General features: G+C 34.5%; 2 protein-coding genes across 2 annotated transcripts; both read right to left on the bottom strand.

Moving 5' to 3' along the window:
• Positions 1 to 2438: 2438 nt before the first annotated feature.
• LOC102582869 (mitogen-activated protein kinase kinase kinase NPK1-like) lies at positions 2439 to 3595 on the bottom strand. The gene has a single exon (XM_006349241.1). It carries the CDS (start codon positions 3511 to 3513, stop codon positions 2446 to 2448), a length of 1068 nt encoding a protein of 355 aa, XP_006349303.1. The 5' UTR covers positions 3514 to 3595; the 3' UTR covers positions 2439 to 2445.
• A 936-nt stretch (positions 3596 to 4531) lies between these two features.
• On the bottom strand, positions 4532 to 20235 carry LOC102582522 (non-lysosomal glucosylceramidase-like). The gene is made up of 20 exons (XM_006349240.2): positions 20133 to 20235; positions 19506 to 19564; positions 18066 to 18176; positions 17498 to 17554; positions 17341 to 17414; positions 16864 to 16963; positions 15372 to 15433; positions 15012 to 15112; positions 14827 to 14930; positions 14675 to 14728; positions 14457 to 14512; positions 12601 to 12639; positions 12296 to 12440; positions 10218 to 10399; positions 10061 to 10128; positions 9822 to 9894; positions 8218 to 8279; positions 7205 to 8129; positions 6414 to 6704; positions 4532 to 5022 (listed from the first exon to the last, which is right to left on the bottom strand). The coding sequence occupies exons 2-20, from the start codon at positions 19557 to 19559 to the stop codon at positions 4746 to 4748; spliced, it is 2835 nt and encodes a 944-aa protein (XP_006349302.1). The 5' UTR covers positions 19560 to 19564; positions 20133 to 20235; the 3' UTR covers positions 4532 to 4745.
• Positions 20236 to 20467: the final 232 nt, after the last annotated feature.

Genomic DNA, 20467 nt, shown 5'->3' with positions numbered 1-20467 from the left:
CATCAGTGGTGAGTCCTCATTCTTCGAGGACTAGTGACATGTTTATCTTTATCGCTTTTAGTCTTTAGTTTCAGTTTTGATAGATCTAGTTGGGGCATGTTCCAACATTTCTAGTCAGTTTAGAGGCTTATTTCAGACATAGTTAGATTCAGCTTAGTGTTGAGTTAATATCTTCTTTGTATTAAACTCATCAGTTTTCATATATCTCAGATATAGTATATGGGTATTCCCCATCATTTCAGACTTACTTTATGATTTATCTTCCGCATAAGTTATTATTATCTTTAGTATGCTCATGATCATGCCAGCAGGGTTAGCTTGGGATCACTTGTGGTCCTAGGTCCCGTGTCCGCGTCTTGGGGGTAGCTTGGGGCGTGATAGGAGTATTGGTCATTTCACAAAATCAATGTGTAGATAACAATATTCTTCCTATTTTATCCTTCAGAGTTATTAGCTTTGAAAGAATGAATTTGACCAACGTAGAAAAACAAAATGATCATTGGTCAATTTAATTAATCAAAGTAAATTAATTTATGTTCATTTATTGAAAAGTTGACTTTAATAGATTACTAAATAAAAGTACAATAGTAATCCACGTAATTCCTTAAGGGACGTGAAATCTAAAATAGTGACATATAAATAAAAACGGAGGGAGTATTTGTTACACTTAGCTTTCACATTTCGTTGACGGATTACTTCTTTTGGGGGAACACGATTTCCTCCTAATTTTCACAAACTGCCATTTTTCATCGAGATACGTCAATTTTTACCACAGTAGCCTTTTTATAAATTTAAATATTATTTAATTTTTATAATTATTTAATTAAATTGGTCAATTTGACGTTGAAAAGCAAAATGTGACAAATACTCCTTCCATCTTATTTTATGTGACACTTTTTTATTTTGAGATTCAAACAAGTCTATCTTTGATCGTAAGTTTTCCATAGATCTTTTAAATATTTTCAATAATCAATTATTGTGACTTATAATACTTTTTACGTACTTTACAAATATATAAATTTCCGATCAAATATAAATTATTTGACTCTCAAAAAATGAAAAATACTACCTAAAGTGGGACAAAGTAAGTAATACATAATGCTAATTACTCTTAATCACGTGGGATAATACAACTCACTTTCAGATTGGACAAAATTTAGTAATAGGTCAAGGATATTATGATTAAAAAACAATTTGCTATCAGAAATAAAATCAAGTGTTCGGTTTAAATTAAACCTCATATGTTCGTATATAACATGAATAACCAAATTAAATATTTGATGATAAATTATTGTATAATTTAACTATTATGAACACCCTATTACAATAATTTCCGTACTTAGTATGAAGAGCTTGTTTTGATTTTTGAATTTTGATTTACAAGCCAAAAGTCACAAGTCACAAATTTTAATTTATGATTTTTAATTTATTTTTATTATTTTAACTTAAAATCAAGTATTTATAATTATTTTTAAAAAAATTAATCAAACATTCCAAAAGTACTTTAAAATTATTTTGACTTAAAAATACTTTTAAGTCAATCGAAACACACTTAAAATATGTCATGTAATAATAGTTTGTGAGCAATTGGAAAATTGAAAATCTCTGTCACAACTAAAGGGAAAAAGAGGATGTAGAAGACACATGTCATACGATCATGTATTTAGTATAAACATCAAGTGTGACTGAAATTTTTTCCAACATAAAATACACGAAAAATTCTTTGGTGAAAAAAAGAAGACATAAAACCTCAAAAATATGAATGAAAACAATAATATATATACTCAGTGTGATTTTATAAGTGAAGTTTGGAGAGGTAGAGAGGCTATTTTCGATAGACAATCACATCACAGCAGCTTGAAAAGAAATAACGGAAGTGAAGAAATCATGGCAAAATACTGCAGAAAACATGATAAAACATTTGTAAAAAAAAAAACGGTTAGTAGATAGTAATAGAAATTGAAGGACAAGAAGAAATACCACTATTACTAGTATGGAAGGATAACCAAGACAACACCCTACTATCTACTAATATTCTACCAAAATATGTGTCTTCTGCAATCTCCTTTCTAAGGTCATATCTTCAATAAACTACAACTGTGGCATATCTTGTCTAATCACCTCTACTCGAAAATATGAATGAACACAAAATAATGAATAGTTTAATACTCACTATGCAAATCAATTAAAGTATTTACATTTACTCACTGATTTAAAACAAGAACGTTATTCAACAAGGAAGCAAACTAAGCAGTGTGCCAATATAGTACAATAATTCACATCCCTAAGTAGCCTCCTCAAATAATAAAGAGAGAAAAAAAAATCCTAACATATTCTAAAAAAAATCACAATTTCATACACATGCAATACAAAATTCACCTAGTCTATTTACAACTTCCTCAACAAAAAAATAAAATAAATATGATTTTCTTGAAAAATTTACAACTAATTCCTCACATTAATCCAACTTTCTGATGATTCCAAGTCCATTTTCCCTCCTCTTGTTGAGATCCAAAACCCGTGATCGCGTAATGCATTTTCACTCGTAGATTCATCTTCATCACTTGATAATTGATCATCTGAGAAATCCATCTCGGAGAAAATTCCACCGTCTAAAACACTAGCAGGTGTACTAGCAACTTTAAAATTCTTGATTTTTACTGAATTACCCTTTGAAACAAATGGATGATCAAGCAATTGTTCAACTTTCCACCTCTTTTTACTATCCCTTTCCAAACATTTAGCCAAGAAATCCAAACCAACATCAGAAAAATGTGATGGAAATTGTGGCATTTCATTACTACAAGCAATTTTCAACACTGCAGCCAGGGGATTTGTACATATATCACCTCCCCATGGTGTTTTCCCCGTCGCCATTTCGATTATTGTGCAACCTAAAGACCATATATCAGCAGCAAAATCTAACTCTTCATTCCTCAAAATCTCTGGTGCCATCCATAAAGGTGTGCCACCAATAGACTTTGATAGAGATTTTGTTATGCCTTTTACCTTATGGTCTTTTATTCTTTTTGCACATCCCAAATCTGCTAATTTGATTTCTCCACTAGTACCTAACAATATATTCTTACACTTGAGATCACAATGCACAATTCCATTTTCATGAAGATATTTTAAACCTTTTAATATTCCTTTTGTATACAAACAAATTACTTCTTCATCTAATGACCCTCCAAATTTCTCTGCTACATCAGCTAAACTCCCTCCTGTCATGAATTCAAGAAAAAGACTCAACTTTCTCTTACCATTTGCTTCAAAAGACAAATCTTTACCAATGAATTTAACAATATGTGGTGAATCCAAATTCTCAAGAATTTCAACTTCATTCTCAAGACACTTAAATCCTGCCTCTGACTCTGTAGATTTCAACACGAAAAATCCTCCGGTCGCCTTGTCCATTGCCAAATGAACACTCCCAAATGATCCTGATCCAATCACTTTTCCTTTCAACCACTTAGTAGGCTTAAGACATGAACATTTGGAAAATTCAGCCATAGTGTGCACTCAAGATCAAATGACACCAATCTTGATTTTAGTGTCAAAACAAAATCCACAATCTGGACTAAAGATCACAACTTTTTCAAATTATGAATAAATTTATCATAAAACGAAAGACGGGGAACTACCAAACAACTTACAAGAACTCAAAAAATTAGATTTTGTTATAGCAATTCCTTGTACATACACAGAAATTTCAACAGAATCAACAGAGAGAATATTGAAAGAGCGGTTTTCCATTTCCCATATGATGGAAAACCGCTCTATTCAAAATAAGAAGATTGAATTTTTAAATTTTTGCAGTGTTGATGAAACAAAAGAGACAGAGGAAGTATGAGTTTTGGATAGAAAATCCAACTTATAAAAGGGTGTCTGGTGATCCAAGAATTTTGGAACTTATGTGTTCCAATTGGATGGGAAATTAACGGACAGTAACTGTCACATTAAATTAAATAAATTTCATGTTCTTTGAATTTTGTTTTGATTAATAAAGGGGAACTTTCTTTGGGGGATGTTCCTATGTCACCTAAAACTTGATTAAATGTGTCTATACATATAGTAATAAATTATCAGTGATGTATTTGACTATAACTAAATTTGTTTTAAAAATATTTGACGTTTTAGAAAAGCAAGAACCGTTGTGAAAAAAACACCAACTAAATGTAGTGCGTATGCAGACCTTTTTCTACCTTGTGAAAAAAATACCAAAAAATAACTAGCTAATATACTTCAAAAAAAATCTTCAATGAAGTAAGAATCAACGCTCTAATTTAAAGGGCGATACATCTTGTGGATTTACTCTTCACTCAGGTCTAGTGGCGTATGCAAAATTTTGTGCAAATGGTGTCAACTTAACTAGTACAACAGTTTGGATTCAAGTTGTGAGGGTTTGAATAAAGACTAAAACTCCATCACAAATTAATGTTTACAGTAGTTTTCGAGCAGTGTAAGTTTATTTTGTGTACGTATTTTAGAAATTACTATCTACATTGATATAAAACTGAGAAAAGTGAGATGTAAAAATATATGAATCATTTTCTATGAAACACACAAATTGCCAACTTTCTTTCCACATGAATTCTGTCTGGTACAAACAGATACACATTTGTAACTTGACTCTTCCCATCTCTTATTCAGAAGAATAACAATGAATGTATCCATCCACAAGGAATTGATCAAGAATATTTGTTCTGGTATATGAGAATGCAGGTTCTTTCAGAAAGCTTCTATTAGCCTGTTATTCTTTTACAGGTGTAATCGAAAAGGACCTGAAAAACACTTCTAGCATCTTTCTCTTTGGGCAGCTTTAGAAGACGAGCTACCGCTTGAAAACCAGCATGTTGCCTAGACAATGAATCTGCCTCCAGTTTTGGCTTCACCTCTTGCTTGGGAATCTTAGGTGGGTTCAATGCCCACTGCATTGCCCAGATTGCCAAAGGACGCATGTAACCCAGAGCTCTGTATCGGCCTTCTGTGTTCCAACCTTCTGGGGTCTGAAAAGCATAGCTGCGAATGAGGAAGAACAGATTTAGCAAGCAAGGAATAGGGAAAAATCTCACAACCTACGAGAGTTGCCAAATACTGATGTCAATGTTACTCCAAAAAGTACAATGATATAGTTGGAGCCTTCTTGAGTCGAGGGTCCATTGGAGACAACCTCTCTACCTCACACAAGGTAGGGGGTAAGGACTGTGTATACCTCACTTGTGGGATCAGACTAGGCTTGTTGTTGTAGAGTTGGAGCCTTCTAAGAAGAATTGCTACTGAACAAAAGCTACAGGAGATCTAATCATCAATCAAATCCTTAAGGCAATGGGTGAAGTAGCGCAGGTATCTAAATCCCTTTGAAAATCCTTACACAACCAATGAGGGACAATTGTATTATCCAACACTCTCAGCACGTGTAACCTAATTCTATGTGAGTTGAAGAGATTTTTCTTCATTATATTGGAGAAGACTGGCGTAGGTTTAAAGTGGAGAGAGAGAGAGAGAGAGAGAGAGAGAGAGAGAGAGAGAGAGAGAGAGAGAGAGAGAGAGAGAGAGAGAGAGAGAGAGAGAGAGAGAGAGAGAGAGAGAGAGAGAGAGAGAGAGAGAGAGAGAGAGAGAGAGAGAGAGAGAGAGAGAGAGAGAGAGAGAGAGAGAGAGAGAGAGAGAGAGAGAGAGAGAGAGAGAGAGAGAGAGAGAGAGAGAGAGAGAGAGAGAGAGAGAGAGAGAGAGAGAGAGAGAGAGAGAGAGAGAGAGAGAGAGAGAGAGAGAGAGAGAGAGAGAGAGAGAGAGAGAGAGAGAGAGAGAGAGAGAGAGAGAGAGAGAGAGAGAGAGAGAGAGAGAGAGAGAGAGAGAGAGAGAGAGAGAGAGAGAGAGAGAGAGAGAGAGAGAGAGAGAGAGAGAGAGAGAGAGAGAGAGAGAGAGAGGGAGAGGGAGAGAGTAGGCTCAATAGAATTGGGTCTGGAGATTTGAACACTTCGTTTCTTTTCTTTCTCTTGGAGAAGTTTGAAGGGTAGACTCGAAGTAGAGAGAGAGAATGTTCAATAGGTTAAGGAGTTAGTCGGTAACAAAGTTAGTTTAAGTCGATAGGTTGATCTGAGAGAGACAGCGTAGCAAACAAAATGTAGAGAGAACAATAGTGAAAGTGGGCTAACCAAATTTCGCTCTGATACCATGTGAAAGAATCTGAACTCTAATCCAAAACCTTAAGGCAATGGGTGGAGTATCCCAGGAGATTAAAATCCCCTTTAGGGGCAATCCTATTACCTAACAGCCTCAAATAAACATGACAAGAAATACCCAATACCACTAGCCAAGGTTTTTGCTTGAATTCTTGTAGTCCAATGAACAAAAGCTTACAAAACATGAAGTTACCTCAAACAAATGAAGGAAAGAACAGGAACTTCACTTACCCAAAGCCATCTTCAGACCAAACAGTTTCATAGACTCCAGCTGCAGTTTTAAATCCCGTATCCACCATGTCTTCATGAATCATGGCTGCAGCTACAGCATATGTAACTCCAGACCATATCTCCCTTGACTGCAAACTAGATGAGTCAGGTTCTCCACTGGGCCGCATTCCATTCACTGCTCCACGCCTCCCATCCTTGACCTTCATGACATTGAAATTGAACACTGTCTCAAGTGCGGTTTTAGCTTTTTCTTCATCAACAATTGGTAGAAGACCACATGCTCGAGCATACCTACAAATAAAGAAAATGGTGATCATGAAAGAAGAAGAGGCATCAATAACATAACCAACTGCATTACCTATATTGATATAAGCAGATGTTCAGTGTGGAATGCACATAGGAGATTGCATAGGCATGCACCGTAGATACGAGAAGAAGGGTGCAGAAGAATCATGATTTGAAAAATGCAACGACATAAAAACAAATACTTCAAAAGGCTCCAGCTATTTTGGGTCAAGCAGGCTAATGGATGTGATCTGACCCACAAGGCTATATAGGCTTTGCCACCCAAGATACAGAAACTGAAACAAATTTACCTAGCCATTTTGCCATATACTCATAAATAGAAATATATTTTTATCTTTGTGTCTGTATATTGTATAATTATAATTTTCAACCTAAGATAAAAGGACTGGAGGCTGCTAGTAAGAAACTGAAGTAAAAGAAGGGTAATTCTGTTTCCAATATTTATTCTTCAGTCTTGATATATATAAAAGCACTTTGATGCATACCATTGGCCAGCCAATTGATCAGCTTGAATGGATGAGCTTACGGCACTGCCACTATTATCATAGTTGAAGTAAGAACCATTCCACAATTTTTGATAAACTTCCTTTGCTTTTTGAAACTTAAACCAAAAGTAGTCTTCAGAACCCTTGTCACCTACTTCTCGAGCTAGGGCTGATGCAGCCTGCAAAGCTGCCACCCATAGGCCACCACAGTAAGCACTCACACCAGAGACAGACCATACATCATATGTCTGATCAGGAAATCCATCATTTTCGATCATCCCATCCCCATCCTTATCAAATTGGTCCATGAAAGCTATTGCCATATACACAGACGGCCAAACAGCTTCGGCAAACTTTTTGTCACCTGTCGCAACAAAATCCCTGTAAACTTGAAGAACAAATTTTGGGTTCAAATCTTTCCACCTATCTGTGTTATACAGGCAATAGTAATTTACTTCAAACCATGGATCATCCATTCCAATATCATGAGGAAGAGCGCCAAGAACATTCCTTGTCGCTGACATTCCATCATCCAAGAGTTTTCTCTTACTAGGATCATGCATCATCACAGCAGCTGCATAGTCTCGTTGTATGCTAAGTTCAAGTTTTGGGAATAGCATGGCCAAAGCAAACGATGCATAAAAATGAACATCATATGTGTTACACATATGATATTCAATTCCTTCAAGGTAGAGGAACTGGCCAATATTTTCCTCTCCCTTCTGAAGAAGATTTGTTCCGATAGCAGCATTTACTGAGACAGGAGTATGAAGTTCCTCAAACACCGAACCCATCCTCTCAAGAATGCTAACAGCAGTGCCATCTGAATGGGTTAAATGAGCACTTCTCTCAACATCCGAACTAGATCTTTCAATGGAAAATCTTTTCCCAATTGTTGATACACTTTGAACTGGTGGCAATCCATCTAAAAATAAAATAAAATAAAAAGGATCATGAATCGGCTACACTCAGCTTATTAAAGCACTGTTAAAGCATATGAAATCAAAGCATACCTGTCCAAATTGTCCCTCCTGCATTTAAATAATAGAGCTCATTGAAGAGTGTTATTGGGTACCTGCAAAAAATCCACAAAATAATTCTCAAATATGGTAATACATAGAAAGCAACATAGTTTAGGATTATGATGTAGAATCCTAAAAGTTAATATGTTTACAATAAGTTAGTTTGATATAGTTTATGATTAGAATGTAAAATCCTAATATGTAGTACAATAGATACTCGTAGGGCTATATAAGAACCACCAATGTGCATGAGTTAACTGAGAAGATAAAAGATAAAGAGTTGTATTTTTTTTTTTGAGAAACACACAGTATTGTTCTATAATCTTCTTCATGGTATCAGAATTTTGATTCTAACCTAATTTATTCTGTATTCTGAACCCTGTTCCACGTTCTTTAACGGCCAATTATTCTTCCACTCTCTCCCTTTCACCAGGATCTCTCCATCAATTCATAATTATATGTCCCATAAAATTGAAATTCTCAAATTTTCCTGTTTGGAGAACCCAGATAAGCTGATGATATTGTGAATGAACCATCATCTAAGGTTGTGGTAAATAAAAAGGACGATGAAGAAAACAAACAACCCTAAGTTCATAGAATGGGAAGAAAAAGACATCTTCGCGAGAAGTTGACTAACTGGAACAATAAATGAAGAGTCAATGTTTTTTATTATTGGCTGCAGTTCGATCAAACAAATTCAGGAGGGTCTTGAGGACAATTACTTACAAGCTACAGGATAAGGAATTTCAATTGCAGCAACAAATTCAGAGTATCAAGATGAGATTGAAATCTGTAGATAAATACATAAAAGAATTCAAAGGAATTTGTGATAGTCTCACCGCAACACGCAACCCATTAGATGAAGATAGCAAGGTTATAAAATTTGCTAAGGGTCTTGGAAACAAATAGAAGACCTTGAGGATTGTTATGCTGGGGAAAGCTCCACATGCAACCTTCACTCAATATATTAATGCACTGAGAGGATACGATATGAGAGATGAAGATAGCGAGAAGGATGTCGTGGCTTTTCAAGACCCATAAAACACAAGGGTCGTTTGGTAGAGGTAGAGGCAACTCTTCCCATGGAAGAGGACATGCAAACCCATACCACATTTGTGGAAGAAACAACCACACTGCTATCTCTTGTTTTTAAAGGTGGGATCACTCCTACCAATCTCAAAAGGAAACTCCACAACAAGCAATGAACCATCAGACAACAATCTTTACATGGACTCTGGAGCAAACTTGGAGTTCCATGATTGCCAACCTCCAGCTTGAGGGGATGGTAGAAAGCAACATAGTTTAAGATTATTATATAGAATTCTAACGTTAATATATTTACAATAGATTAGTTTGATATAGTTTAGAATTAGAATGTAGAATCCTAATACTTAAGTACAATAGATAGTCGTAGGGCTATATAAGAACCACTTATGTGCATGAGTTGACTGAGAAGAGAAAACATAAAGAGTTGTATTTTTACTCTCAATATTGTTCTATAATCTTTTTCATGGTGTACCCCACTTGTGGGACTTCACTGGCTATAATATTTTGTTGTTGGTAATTATGGTGCACACAAGAAAATTAAAGCTCACCATTCGGGAAGCCTCTTGTCTTCAATAATAGGTTTTTGCCATTCTTCTATTTGTGACTCCCACTGAGTATGCTCTGAGTCCCATCAAGAAAATAAAATTTTAAAATATGATTTTTGGATATGTACACTCTTGAGGATCTTAGGTAGTTATATCAACAGAAGAAGACAAGGAAAAATAGTAAATGGAACCCCATATTATCAAAATGTCCATGTTCAAAACATTCGGAGCACAAGCTTTACCTTGGATAGCATCATGTGCAATTTTTGCAGCAGCATGAACCGTAGTACCATAAAACTTAGTGTAGCGCCTGTTCATAGAGCAACATTAATCAGCAAAAGCATAAGAAACATCTATTTCATGTGTACAAATAAGGTCGAGAATGTTATAACTACTTGCCTCTGATAAGTTTTACCACCTCCAAAATTAATTTCAGGGCAGGCCCATGCCAATGAGAATGTTGCACTTCTTACATCATCTGCTGGAATAGTTAGTGAAGCTGCAACTGCTGCTCCAACAAGTGATCCCGGTTCAGAAGGCATTGACTTTTCCTCAGATTGAAGGTGGTCAAAGGATCCATGCTATCAGAGCAGAAACAGGTCAAAGTCTGTCAAGAATGTTTTTTTTCCCCTTTGATAAGTTCTAATTTTATTAATGATATCTCATGTATAGAATCAGTTATTGAAAGTTAGATAACCTACAAAAGAATGACATTAAAATAGAAACAAGGAAAATCAAATGAGAAACACTTTTTTTTGTAATATTTTAATATAGAATGGGTTTGAATCATGTATACTTCCCCTTCAAGGTGGACATAAGAAGCAATATAACCAGAAAAAAATTCAAAATAATACCATGAAGAAATCATTGCTTGCTGAGTCTTTATTCTATAAACTAATATTCTTATTTAGAACAGCTGATAGATGTTCTCAGGAATTCTTCAGAAGCCTTAGTAATAATGATGTGAAAAACTGCTTTAGGCGCACAGAGTAAGCAACTAGTCATCCAGCAACAGCGGAAACTTCTAACACCAGAAGCACGTTAAGTTACCGTTTGGCCATATTTCATTGTAAAAATGGAAAAAAGTAGTTTTTGTTTTCAAAGTGAAAAATGAAATTTGAAAATTTTGTGTTTGGCCATGAATACAAAATTGGAGTTGTTTTTCAATTTTTGTGAGTAATATGGACTTGTGGAGTGAAAACAGCTTTTTTGTGTTATTCAAATTTCTGAAAATTCTGAAATTCAAATTGAAGTTGAATTATGGAATTTTATGGCCAACGTATTTTCTGTAGTTCAACTCCCAAAAAAAAAAAAAGTAAAAAAAAATTATGGCCAAACGCCACACAGAGACAGAGGAGAGTCCTCTATAACGTTTCAAATTGCTTCAACAATCCAAATGTTCAGTTATTGAAGTCACCGTTAATTCCAGGAAGATATCTTGATGGAGACAAAATATGAAAGAGCCACACAGACATACACAATTTCAAAGAGTATGATGCAGAGAATGGAACTGTTAAGCTGCTTTTGCAAGCACCAAGAATAAGTTTAATCTGCAATTAAAATAGGTTTGGAGCCTTCTACACTAATTAGACACTTCCCTTCTTTCTATTTCTGGTACTGGCCTAGTAGCTGAATAAATTGAGATATGGTAATCAATGAAGACCTTTGGAGGTGTCAGGTGGATTGGCAACACATAGGATTTCTTACCCTTTTTTCTAGCTTCTTTGCTGAGGGGGTAGAAAGTATGATTTTGAGGATTTGTCCTCTCACAATATATATATATATATATTGCCTGCTGCTCACTCTATCTGCCCCTCGAAGTGTGAAGAAGATGGTTCAAGAAAATTCGGAAGTGGGGAAGAAAGAGTATACCTTTGATAAAAAGTCAAATCAAAATCTTCTTTCAAGGAAATTCAGTTGTCAGAATTCTGAGATATCAACAATGTTACGATGTCATAAAAACTCAACAAGTTCTCACAACTTAAGGGTAGGAAATCAAGAGTCCCATCAAATGATCAAAAGATATGTCAAGGACACGTAGTATATTGAATCACGAAAGACATTTAGCTACGATAGAAAATAAACATAAATGGTTAAAGTCATACTCCCTCCGTTTTAGTTTGTTTGTCCTACATTCCCTTTTAGTCCATTTAAAAAAGAATGCCTCTTCCCTTTTTTGACAACTCTTTAAATTCAACTGTCCACATGACATGTTTAAGACCACTAGATTAAATGACATTTTGGTAAATTCTACGTATCTTTAATTTAAAACCACAAAATTCAAAAGTCTTCTTTACTTTCTTAAACTTCATGTCAAGTCAAAACATGACAATCAAATAGAAACGGAGGGAGTCGTTCAATTAGTGGGTAATGCATGTGTAATATGCTGGTAGAAAAGGTCCAGATCTGGCACCCCCGTGAAATCGAATTTGAAAATCATAAACAAAGTTAGACCATTTTTAAGCAATTGCAAACACCTTTTTAACTTCATTCCACATGTCTTTTGCTGTAATACCCTGGGAGTCACCAGATATCACAAAGAAAGGACACTCAGAGACGTGAACTGCATCATTTTCCTCTGCTGCAATTGCAAAAGTCACAGAAGGAAGTTCTTTGGAAGTCCTGCATTCACAGAGTATGGTAATACAGATTTTCTACAGCATTCCAATTTATTGTTCAACTGTGAAAAAACTCGTAATCAAGTCTCTCATTTTCTTTTTCTTTTTCATTTTTGTTTAGTTTTTCCTTTCATTTTTTTCTTTAACAAGAGGATGAAACTTACATGTGGTGCAAGAGTACGCCTTGGACTCCATCTTCCGTTCTAAAATCCATCATCAAAGAACAAGTTATTGTTATTGACAACAAACAAAAGAAGATTTTCAGAGAAAAGGTTGAACATTTCCTTTAGACTACCAAGTCAAATAATCCCAAGAAAACAGTCACTTTTCTGGTTCCTTTTATTTTTCTGTTACATTAATTTGCGCATATTTCAAGAATAAAGCTTAAAGTGGCAAGTGAAGTGTCTTTAAAGCTGGAACCCAGAATGATGAGTGAAGTGTGTCCTGCGTACGCTGTCCCAAATAGTATTATCCTATAGGATTTGGCAGGATTTTTCAGGGCAGACTTCAGAATGTCTACCCTTTGTTTTAACGGAAAAGGGCCAAAAATACTCCTAAACTATAGGAAAAGGTTTTAAAAATACCCTTCATCCATCTTTTGGTCTAAAAATACCCTTCCATTCACCTTTTTGGCTCACTTATACCCTTGAAACTAACAATTCTCTCTTTATTTTTTATTTTTAAAAAAATATTTATTATGTGTCATTCTCCTATTGGATAATATAAAGAGTCCACCTCAATTAGATTATTTCTCATTATTTATCCAAACCAAAGCAATATACCTCTTCAAGATCCCAATTTTTTTTATATAAAAAATATATTGTAGTTTTTTATTATTTATTTATTTTTGAATCCAACTCCTCTCCACTTCCTCAAATTTTTACTTAGATTGAAGACTCATGACATAAGAAAAAATTAACGGCTAATATTTAATTAATTAAATCAAGATTCTAAACATGATATAGATGATTAATATTTTATAAATAAATTTATTATGTCATCATCATAATAATATATTATCTTATCCATAAATACATTACACACATTTTTCTCTATTTTCCTACTTAAATTTTCCCTATGGCTACGACCGTCCATCTACTTTTTTTTTCTTTTTTTTAATGAGTTAATTTTTAAGTAAAATTGTTTGTGGAACTTTTTCTTTGAAAAGTATTTATCATAGATTAGCAAAAAAATTAAGTTAACAATTTTTTTTTTTAAAAAAAGGAATATAGATAGTGTGGCACTATTAATATTCTTATAATATATTAATTATTTTAAAAAAAAACTTTTTAAATTTTTTTTTTAGAGCAAATACAAAAATTACTAGATTTTTTTAAAAAAAATTTGGGGGCTTGAAGAGGTATATATTTTTTTATTTGAATAGATAATGGGAAAAAAAACTAATCAAGATGAGTTTTTTATTTTATCTAATAAGAAAATGACAAATAATAATTTTTTCAAAAAAATAAAATAAAATAAACTTTGGTTGTTAGTTATAAAGGTATAAGTTAGTCAAAATGTTGAATGACCCGTAAGTGAGACAAAAAGGTGAGTGGAGGGGTATAGGTGAGCCAAAAAGGTGAATGGAAGGGTATTTTTAGACCAAAAGATGGATGGAGGGTATTTTTAGACCTTTTCATATAGTTCAAGGGTAGTTTTGACCTTTTTCCGTTGTTTTAATAGGGAGCATGTCGGTACCACAAGCTACTTTTTGACTTTTCACAGACGAAAAAAGGATGAATCCATACCAAGAAATGTAACAGTAAGTCCATCTAACTACTTGAACATGAATTGTCAGGCAAAGGTTTCACTTTTAGGAGAGATCCTAGAAAAGAAAGAGCATATTTACTTTAGAACATGGCAGAACTGACTAGCAATGTAACAAATTCATGAAGTAGCAAACAATGTAAAGTTTCAGCTTCAGAAAAGCAGGCAATATCTAATGGTGAACCAAAAACAGAAGTTCAATAAAATATTGGGACTTATGACTAAGTCATAACCTTGCTAAAAGTGATCTGACCTAAACTTTGAATTGAAATGATGGCCAGAAATTCCAGAATCTCCACCAGCAGAATTCTGTAAACACAAAAAAAGAAAGAAGAAAACAAATGTTTTACTCACTATCTTCCCATTCTTGAGAACGAGTAAATAATACAAAATTCCGAAAGATGGATTAGCAGCATTCATAATCTGGATTCTGAAATACTGAGTAAATCAAAGTCACATGAGAAAACTTACTGCCCAGGTGAAAAGCAAAGTGACATCTGCAGACGTATTTCCCAAGTTATGCAGCTGAACAAAATAAAATTCAACCCGCAAAGTTAATGCTACAAAATACATCTCCACCAGAAAAAAATGGAGGGCTAAAAAGAGATCTGAATATTCCCAACCGTGAATGTAAAGACTGATGTAGGTAAGCTGCTCTCTTTGTAGTTGTGGGGGATAAAAGGAGAGATCTGACGGCATACTATCCTGAGTGCTGGATCAGGTTCCCCTTGATAAAAATTGAAAATATAAGACAACCCCTAATGAAGCACATCAAACTAGTGAATATATTGGTCAAACATAAAATTACCATCGTATACAGTCCACGCTCTTGGATAAAGACCATGATATGTAGAATTTTGGCCACCCAAATTCCAGTCCCAAGATCCTATTCCAGAAGCTGAAGAATCACTGTTTACTCACAAAATATCAATGGCCTTACCACTGAATCTCTTCCATAAATATAAAATACTGTGAGCTATGTTACTCGGATTCTCCAAAAATGATGCCGTACCCGTGTCGGAACCTCCAAAATTGCACTAATCTTGGAGGATCCGATATGCACCCTTCGACATTTTTGAAGAGTATGAGCAACATAGATTATGAGAAGGCAAGACAACAGTGAGAAAATTAAAAACATTTATAACCAAAGAAAAGTATAGTGCCTTACTTTGGAGTTCTCGGGCATAACACAGTAGAATATTTTTCACCATTTGGACGTGTAACAAATATCTGCAATAGTAATTCACAGTTAAGTGAGGTCACACGCTGAAATAATAACAGCAAATAAGGTTTTTCCTGCTTCTATCTTTGCTCGCCGTCTCTTCTCCAATGCTTCGTTAACATTGATCAGATTTAATCCTGCTATTCCTCTTTATTGCACATGCAGGCTCTTAATGACTGTCAAAATTCATATAGCACTGCTGCAGATGCTTTTTAGTTTAAGAACTTATAGAATCTTGATATGCTAAGTCAAAAATGTTATATTCACGGAGGCAATCCTTTGAACAAACATACACCACTCCCATGTTTGAGAAATTCATTTTTTTCTCTTTCCATCAAAAAGTGGAGCTAATTTCATATTTGCTAGACCTTATTTTGTCATCCAGGGAACTGTACTCATGCATAGAACTGTTTAACTCGTTGGTAAACTAATTTTTTTGAATGATTTTTCAAAGTTTACTTCTGCATGTATGTACATTGGATACTACTAAGTAGACCAAGATAAAAGTATATCCCGAGTATTTTTAGAAAGCAAAAGCACCAAAAAATGATAAGGTCAATGGGGCTTGAAGCGACAAGAAGCGAAGCATGCACTGCTTTGAAATGAGGCGCACAATTAACAGGAAATTAGAAAATATCAAACATCTTTGAATTTGGTACAACAAAAAATCAATTGAATATAACTAATTTCAGCATCCAATGCTCTCTCATGATCTTTTTTATAGCTAGAACTGTTTTGAACCATCTAAACCGATCTACCCCTCTCGACGAAATCAAATAATTTCTCAAGGAAAAGAGCCATTAACAGCAGAATGTGCTAAGCTTATGATATTTTTCTTTGATTTAGAAAAGCCTTCTATAGGTAGCCAACGCATATACATTTGGTCCATTTAAGTATGCAAGCTTTTCTGACAGCATGCTAGAGGAGTATTTCCTTTGGTGCATTATTCGAACGGATCTTGAATAATGGACAAGACTGTGGTGTGAGAAAGTAAGACTAGAACAACGGTGATAGTTTGACTGGGGGTATTTGAGGAGGAAGGGGAGAATGTCGAAGGGGTAGAGGAATGGTGGGTAATCTGAAGTAACAAAATAATTTTTTTGGACATGCGGCACCGCGTGTTAGACACACACCTATCTTACAGTGGTCTTTGCTATATAAGGCGGTCAATGATACACTTCTTACAAGGATAAGGGGATAATAGGTTCCCCGCAAAGTTCAAATGTTTTTTCTGGAAAAATCACAAAGTCCCGGTGGGAATGTAATTTATCCCAACAAGATCGCATAAATCAAAGATGAGTGTGACCAACTCATTTGAACTCCTTCGTCAAATCTTTTCTTGTTAAAAAGTAGCTCATCTGAAGTATTAAAGGAAAATCATACACTTGTGAAATGCAAAGCACTTGACAGTTATATAGTCATACTTCATAGAACTTACAGAAAATTGGTTTGCCAGAACTGGTTTATCTTCACATATCCTAGGAAATATTTGCCAGCGCAAAAATTCTCCTTTGAAACTTCTTCCTATGCTTCCTGCACTGAAAGTTCTTTCTTTTTAGATAACAGATACCAAATAATTCAGTTGAACTGGCTTCAACATATTAGCAATAGATCACATATCTACTCAATCAAACAGTACGCAGACATGTAGGATAATTAACCCCTTTCTACGGTGAATAGAAAAATTAAAGCTGTGCTGATCCAGTGGGAATTCTAAAGATTCCCCGTGTATGATATGAATTCATTAACATCTTAATGAGAGCAGAATAAAGTGTATCAATAACATGAAAATGTATTATAATTTTGTACAGAGAGAATGGATTATCATGCAAATATGACTAAAATGTTAATAACAGTAGGTGCAGCAATTTTTTTCTTTGACTAATCAAAAGATTCTGAATATCTAGTATCATACCCCATACCACCAATAGGAACTCCTTGGCATGATGAGTAGACCCTTTTTATGAAAGGATTGATAAACAGAGCATCCTGCAAGACAAAAATATAGGTGACAAGTGCATCTAATAATTAGAAAGATGATGATACTTAAACTTGAAACAAAAGGAAATCACCTTTCCTTTGGCTTTTTCTTCTTGTAGATATTTCCATAGACGGAAACCTAATGGAGCCTACATGAAACAAAAAGTACCACAAGATAACAAACAATGAGTTCAAGGTAGAAAGTGACAAGATTTTCAAAATACCAACTTAGGCTCCTGGTGCATGCATTTTCTTTTTTTTTTTTTTTTTTTTTTTTTTTTTTTTGACAAAGGTAACAGATGTAGCTATTTTTTTATTTGACAACATGTCTAACTAGCTCTAAGTTAATGCATGAAATTCAAGTACAACTCACATCAAATACTTATATAACAGGTGTTTAATCAGCCTCATAGAGACATGAGTAGCATTGACTTAACAAATCTAGGATTAGAACAGCAAAACTCCCAAAAAGCTAAAGCGGCTATCAGTTAGCTCCTAATTGATCTAACGGCTTGAAAACATGCTTTTTGACTGACTTCACAAAAGTATAGAGCTCCTGAAATTCTAAAGTATTTCTCAATATGTTCAACCACGATGTCTGGTAAAACGAAGGTTGGCGCGAATCAGTGAAACCATGAAAATCAGAGTTTATTCACATACCAGAGTAACCATTTCTTTCAGCATAAGATTGAATTCTGAAAGGGAAATATCATCACAGTTTAACTTGCGCTGCCAAGTCAAAGATGGAAGTTTCGCTGGGTCAACCGTGACCTGGAGAAAAGGGGGGAAAGGACAACCTCATCAGCAGCAGTACATTAGTTTCCATATTGCTGCTACATAGAAAACTGTAAAGATCCGCGTATCTGTGTTCTATAAACTGCACGTAACTATCTTTTATTTTTATTTTGAGATAAACTGCACATAACTATGTAACCATGTGGTTTAATTTGTGGTAGGTTCCAGTTGGTGCTACATACAAAATCTTCAAAATTACATTCTATTTTCATGTTGAATATTATTGCATAAGTAGCTTCTCTGAGGTCCAGGTAAGGTCTGCATACTTTACCCTCCCCAAACCCCACTGTGTGGAACTACACTGGGTATGTTGTTGTTGAATATTTTTGCATATGTAGCTTCTCATAGGCAGTGGAAATGCACTAGATAAGGGAGTCCTTTTCATGGGCCAAAGATTTTTTTATAAGCACAATTAAAAGATAAATCACGGATAAAACCTTTGCAGTTATCATATAAATCAAATAAACAAGTCAGACAATTCAAAACCAAAAAGCTTAAAAACCAGTGTGCAGGTACAACTTCTTATAGCAACTTGAGTAATTATACTAGCAACATATTTAATCAATTATTCAAAAAATCTTTAGGCATAGGCATTTAAGGCATAATCTATATGAAGGCACCAAAGGGTATCACAAGCCCATGATCACTGTAGAGTCATCACGCATAGCTGCCCGAAACCCCATAGACATGAGTGACAAAAGTGAACGATAATAAACATAAACAGAAATTTGTAAATAAAATCGTTCACACCGAGTACATAACTTGTCAACTGTGATGCTCTAAATACATAAAACTGAAATTGACAGAGCTCATAAGTTTTTTTCTTTTCTAACCAAATCATACACAGCCATCAGATTCTTCACGTAATGTTCTCTTTTCATATAGTGTAACTCTTTCAAAGTAATTATCCAGTAATAACATAATGTACAAGCTAATTTGTTCAGAACTCAGTTAAGGGCTTTGGCGCTACTACAGTGCTTCACTAACTCGAAGCACCTCGCTACGAGAATCTAGCTATGCAGATGCTTGCATGGATTTTGACCACTATCAGAAGTTAATAGACAACAGCTCTTGTGGTTAATCATAAATACGAGCAAATAATACAGGCCTTGAACGCAGTAAAGTGTTTTGCACAAGGGACCTGATGTAGGCGCCGCAATTGTGCCTTGTTGCACCTAAGGCATATGTGGTTCATCAATTTTCTCATGCCATCACAATTAAATTGGAGAAAAGAGAAATAAGCAATAATAAACAAAGAAAAGCTCCTCACAGCACACACTATAGCAGGGAAAGAAAATGGTGTACCTCGCGATCCTTACAACATTCTCCTTCTCCTTTGTTAGATCCATTAATCAACATGTCTCCTGTATTGAGCACAGAAATATGATGTCAGTATATTCTAAAGCATCCTAATTTTCTTTTCTCAAGTTCCATTACAGAAAGAAGCAGGGTTCAAATAATGTCACTGGTAGAAAAATACATAATTTCCATAAGATTCAAATTATCATCATTTCTCTGTCTAGTCTGTCTTAAATCTAGGCTTTGCCAAATCTTTATGCACATCAGCTGTTTGAAAGTCTAACAAGTCCGAAGGAGAATGAATTACGCACTATCAGCTGGTTGAAAAGTCTAAACATTTTTCACACTTACACTCTACCCTCACCCCGATTATACTGGGTATGTTGCTGTACTCTAACAAAGAAAAATGAATAATTATACTATGCATATACTCCATCATTTTGCATACAAAACACTTCCATTTTCGCTGACCAACAACAATAGATTCGATTCGATTTCAGATTTATAACATCAAATTTTACAAATTCAGAAGTCAAATTAAAAGAATGCTGCAAAAGATTTTTATTTATCAGCTTCAAATCGAAATGCATGAACAATAAATGAAGAGTAAATTAGATGAGAAAGAACCCTAACCTGGAAAAGTAACTGAATCACTCCTACTTCAGAATCCAACAAGCATGAAAATAGGCGTTATGTATCTTTATAATAGGGGTGGGTTTGGGAGTGACTTTTTAATTTTTTTCAGTTTAATAAAAAAAAAAATGATTCTATTAATGGAAGTAATGAAATTAAGTTAAATAAAAGTAAATATTACTCTTTGACTAATTTTCAAAGTTTTAAATTAGATTACATTAATCTGATATTTTAATTAAAAAATTTAGATATTAAAAAACTATACGAAAAGTACTATAAATTTCAATTTTTTGCATATCAATATGATGAAAAAATACATCGTAAAATTTTAGTTA

The sequence above is a fragment of the Solanum tuberosum genome, unplaced genomic scaffold (assembly GCF_000226075.1).
Source record: "Solanum tuberosum cultivar DM 1-3 516 R44 unplaced genomic scaffold, SolTub_3.0 scf00105, whole genome shotgun sequence".
NCBI lineage: Eukaryota > Viridiplantae > Streptophyta > Magnoliopsida > Solanales > Solanaceae > Solanum > Solanum tuberosum.
Note: the sequence above shows the minus strand (reverse complement) of the source record. Positions and strands in the feature narration are given on the sequence as shown.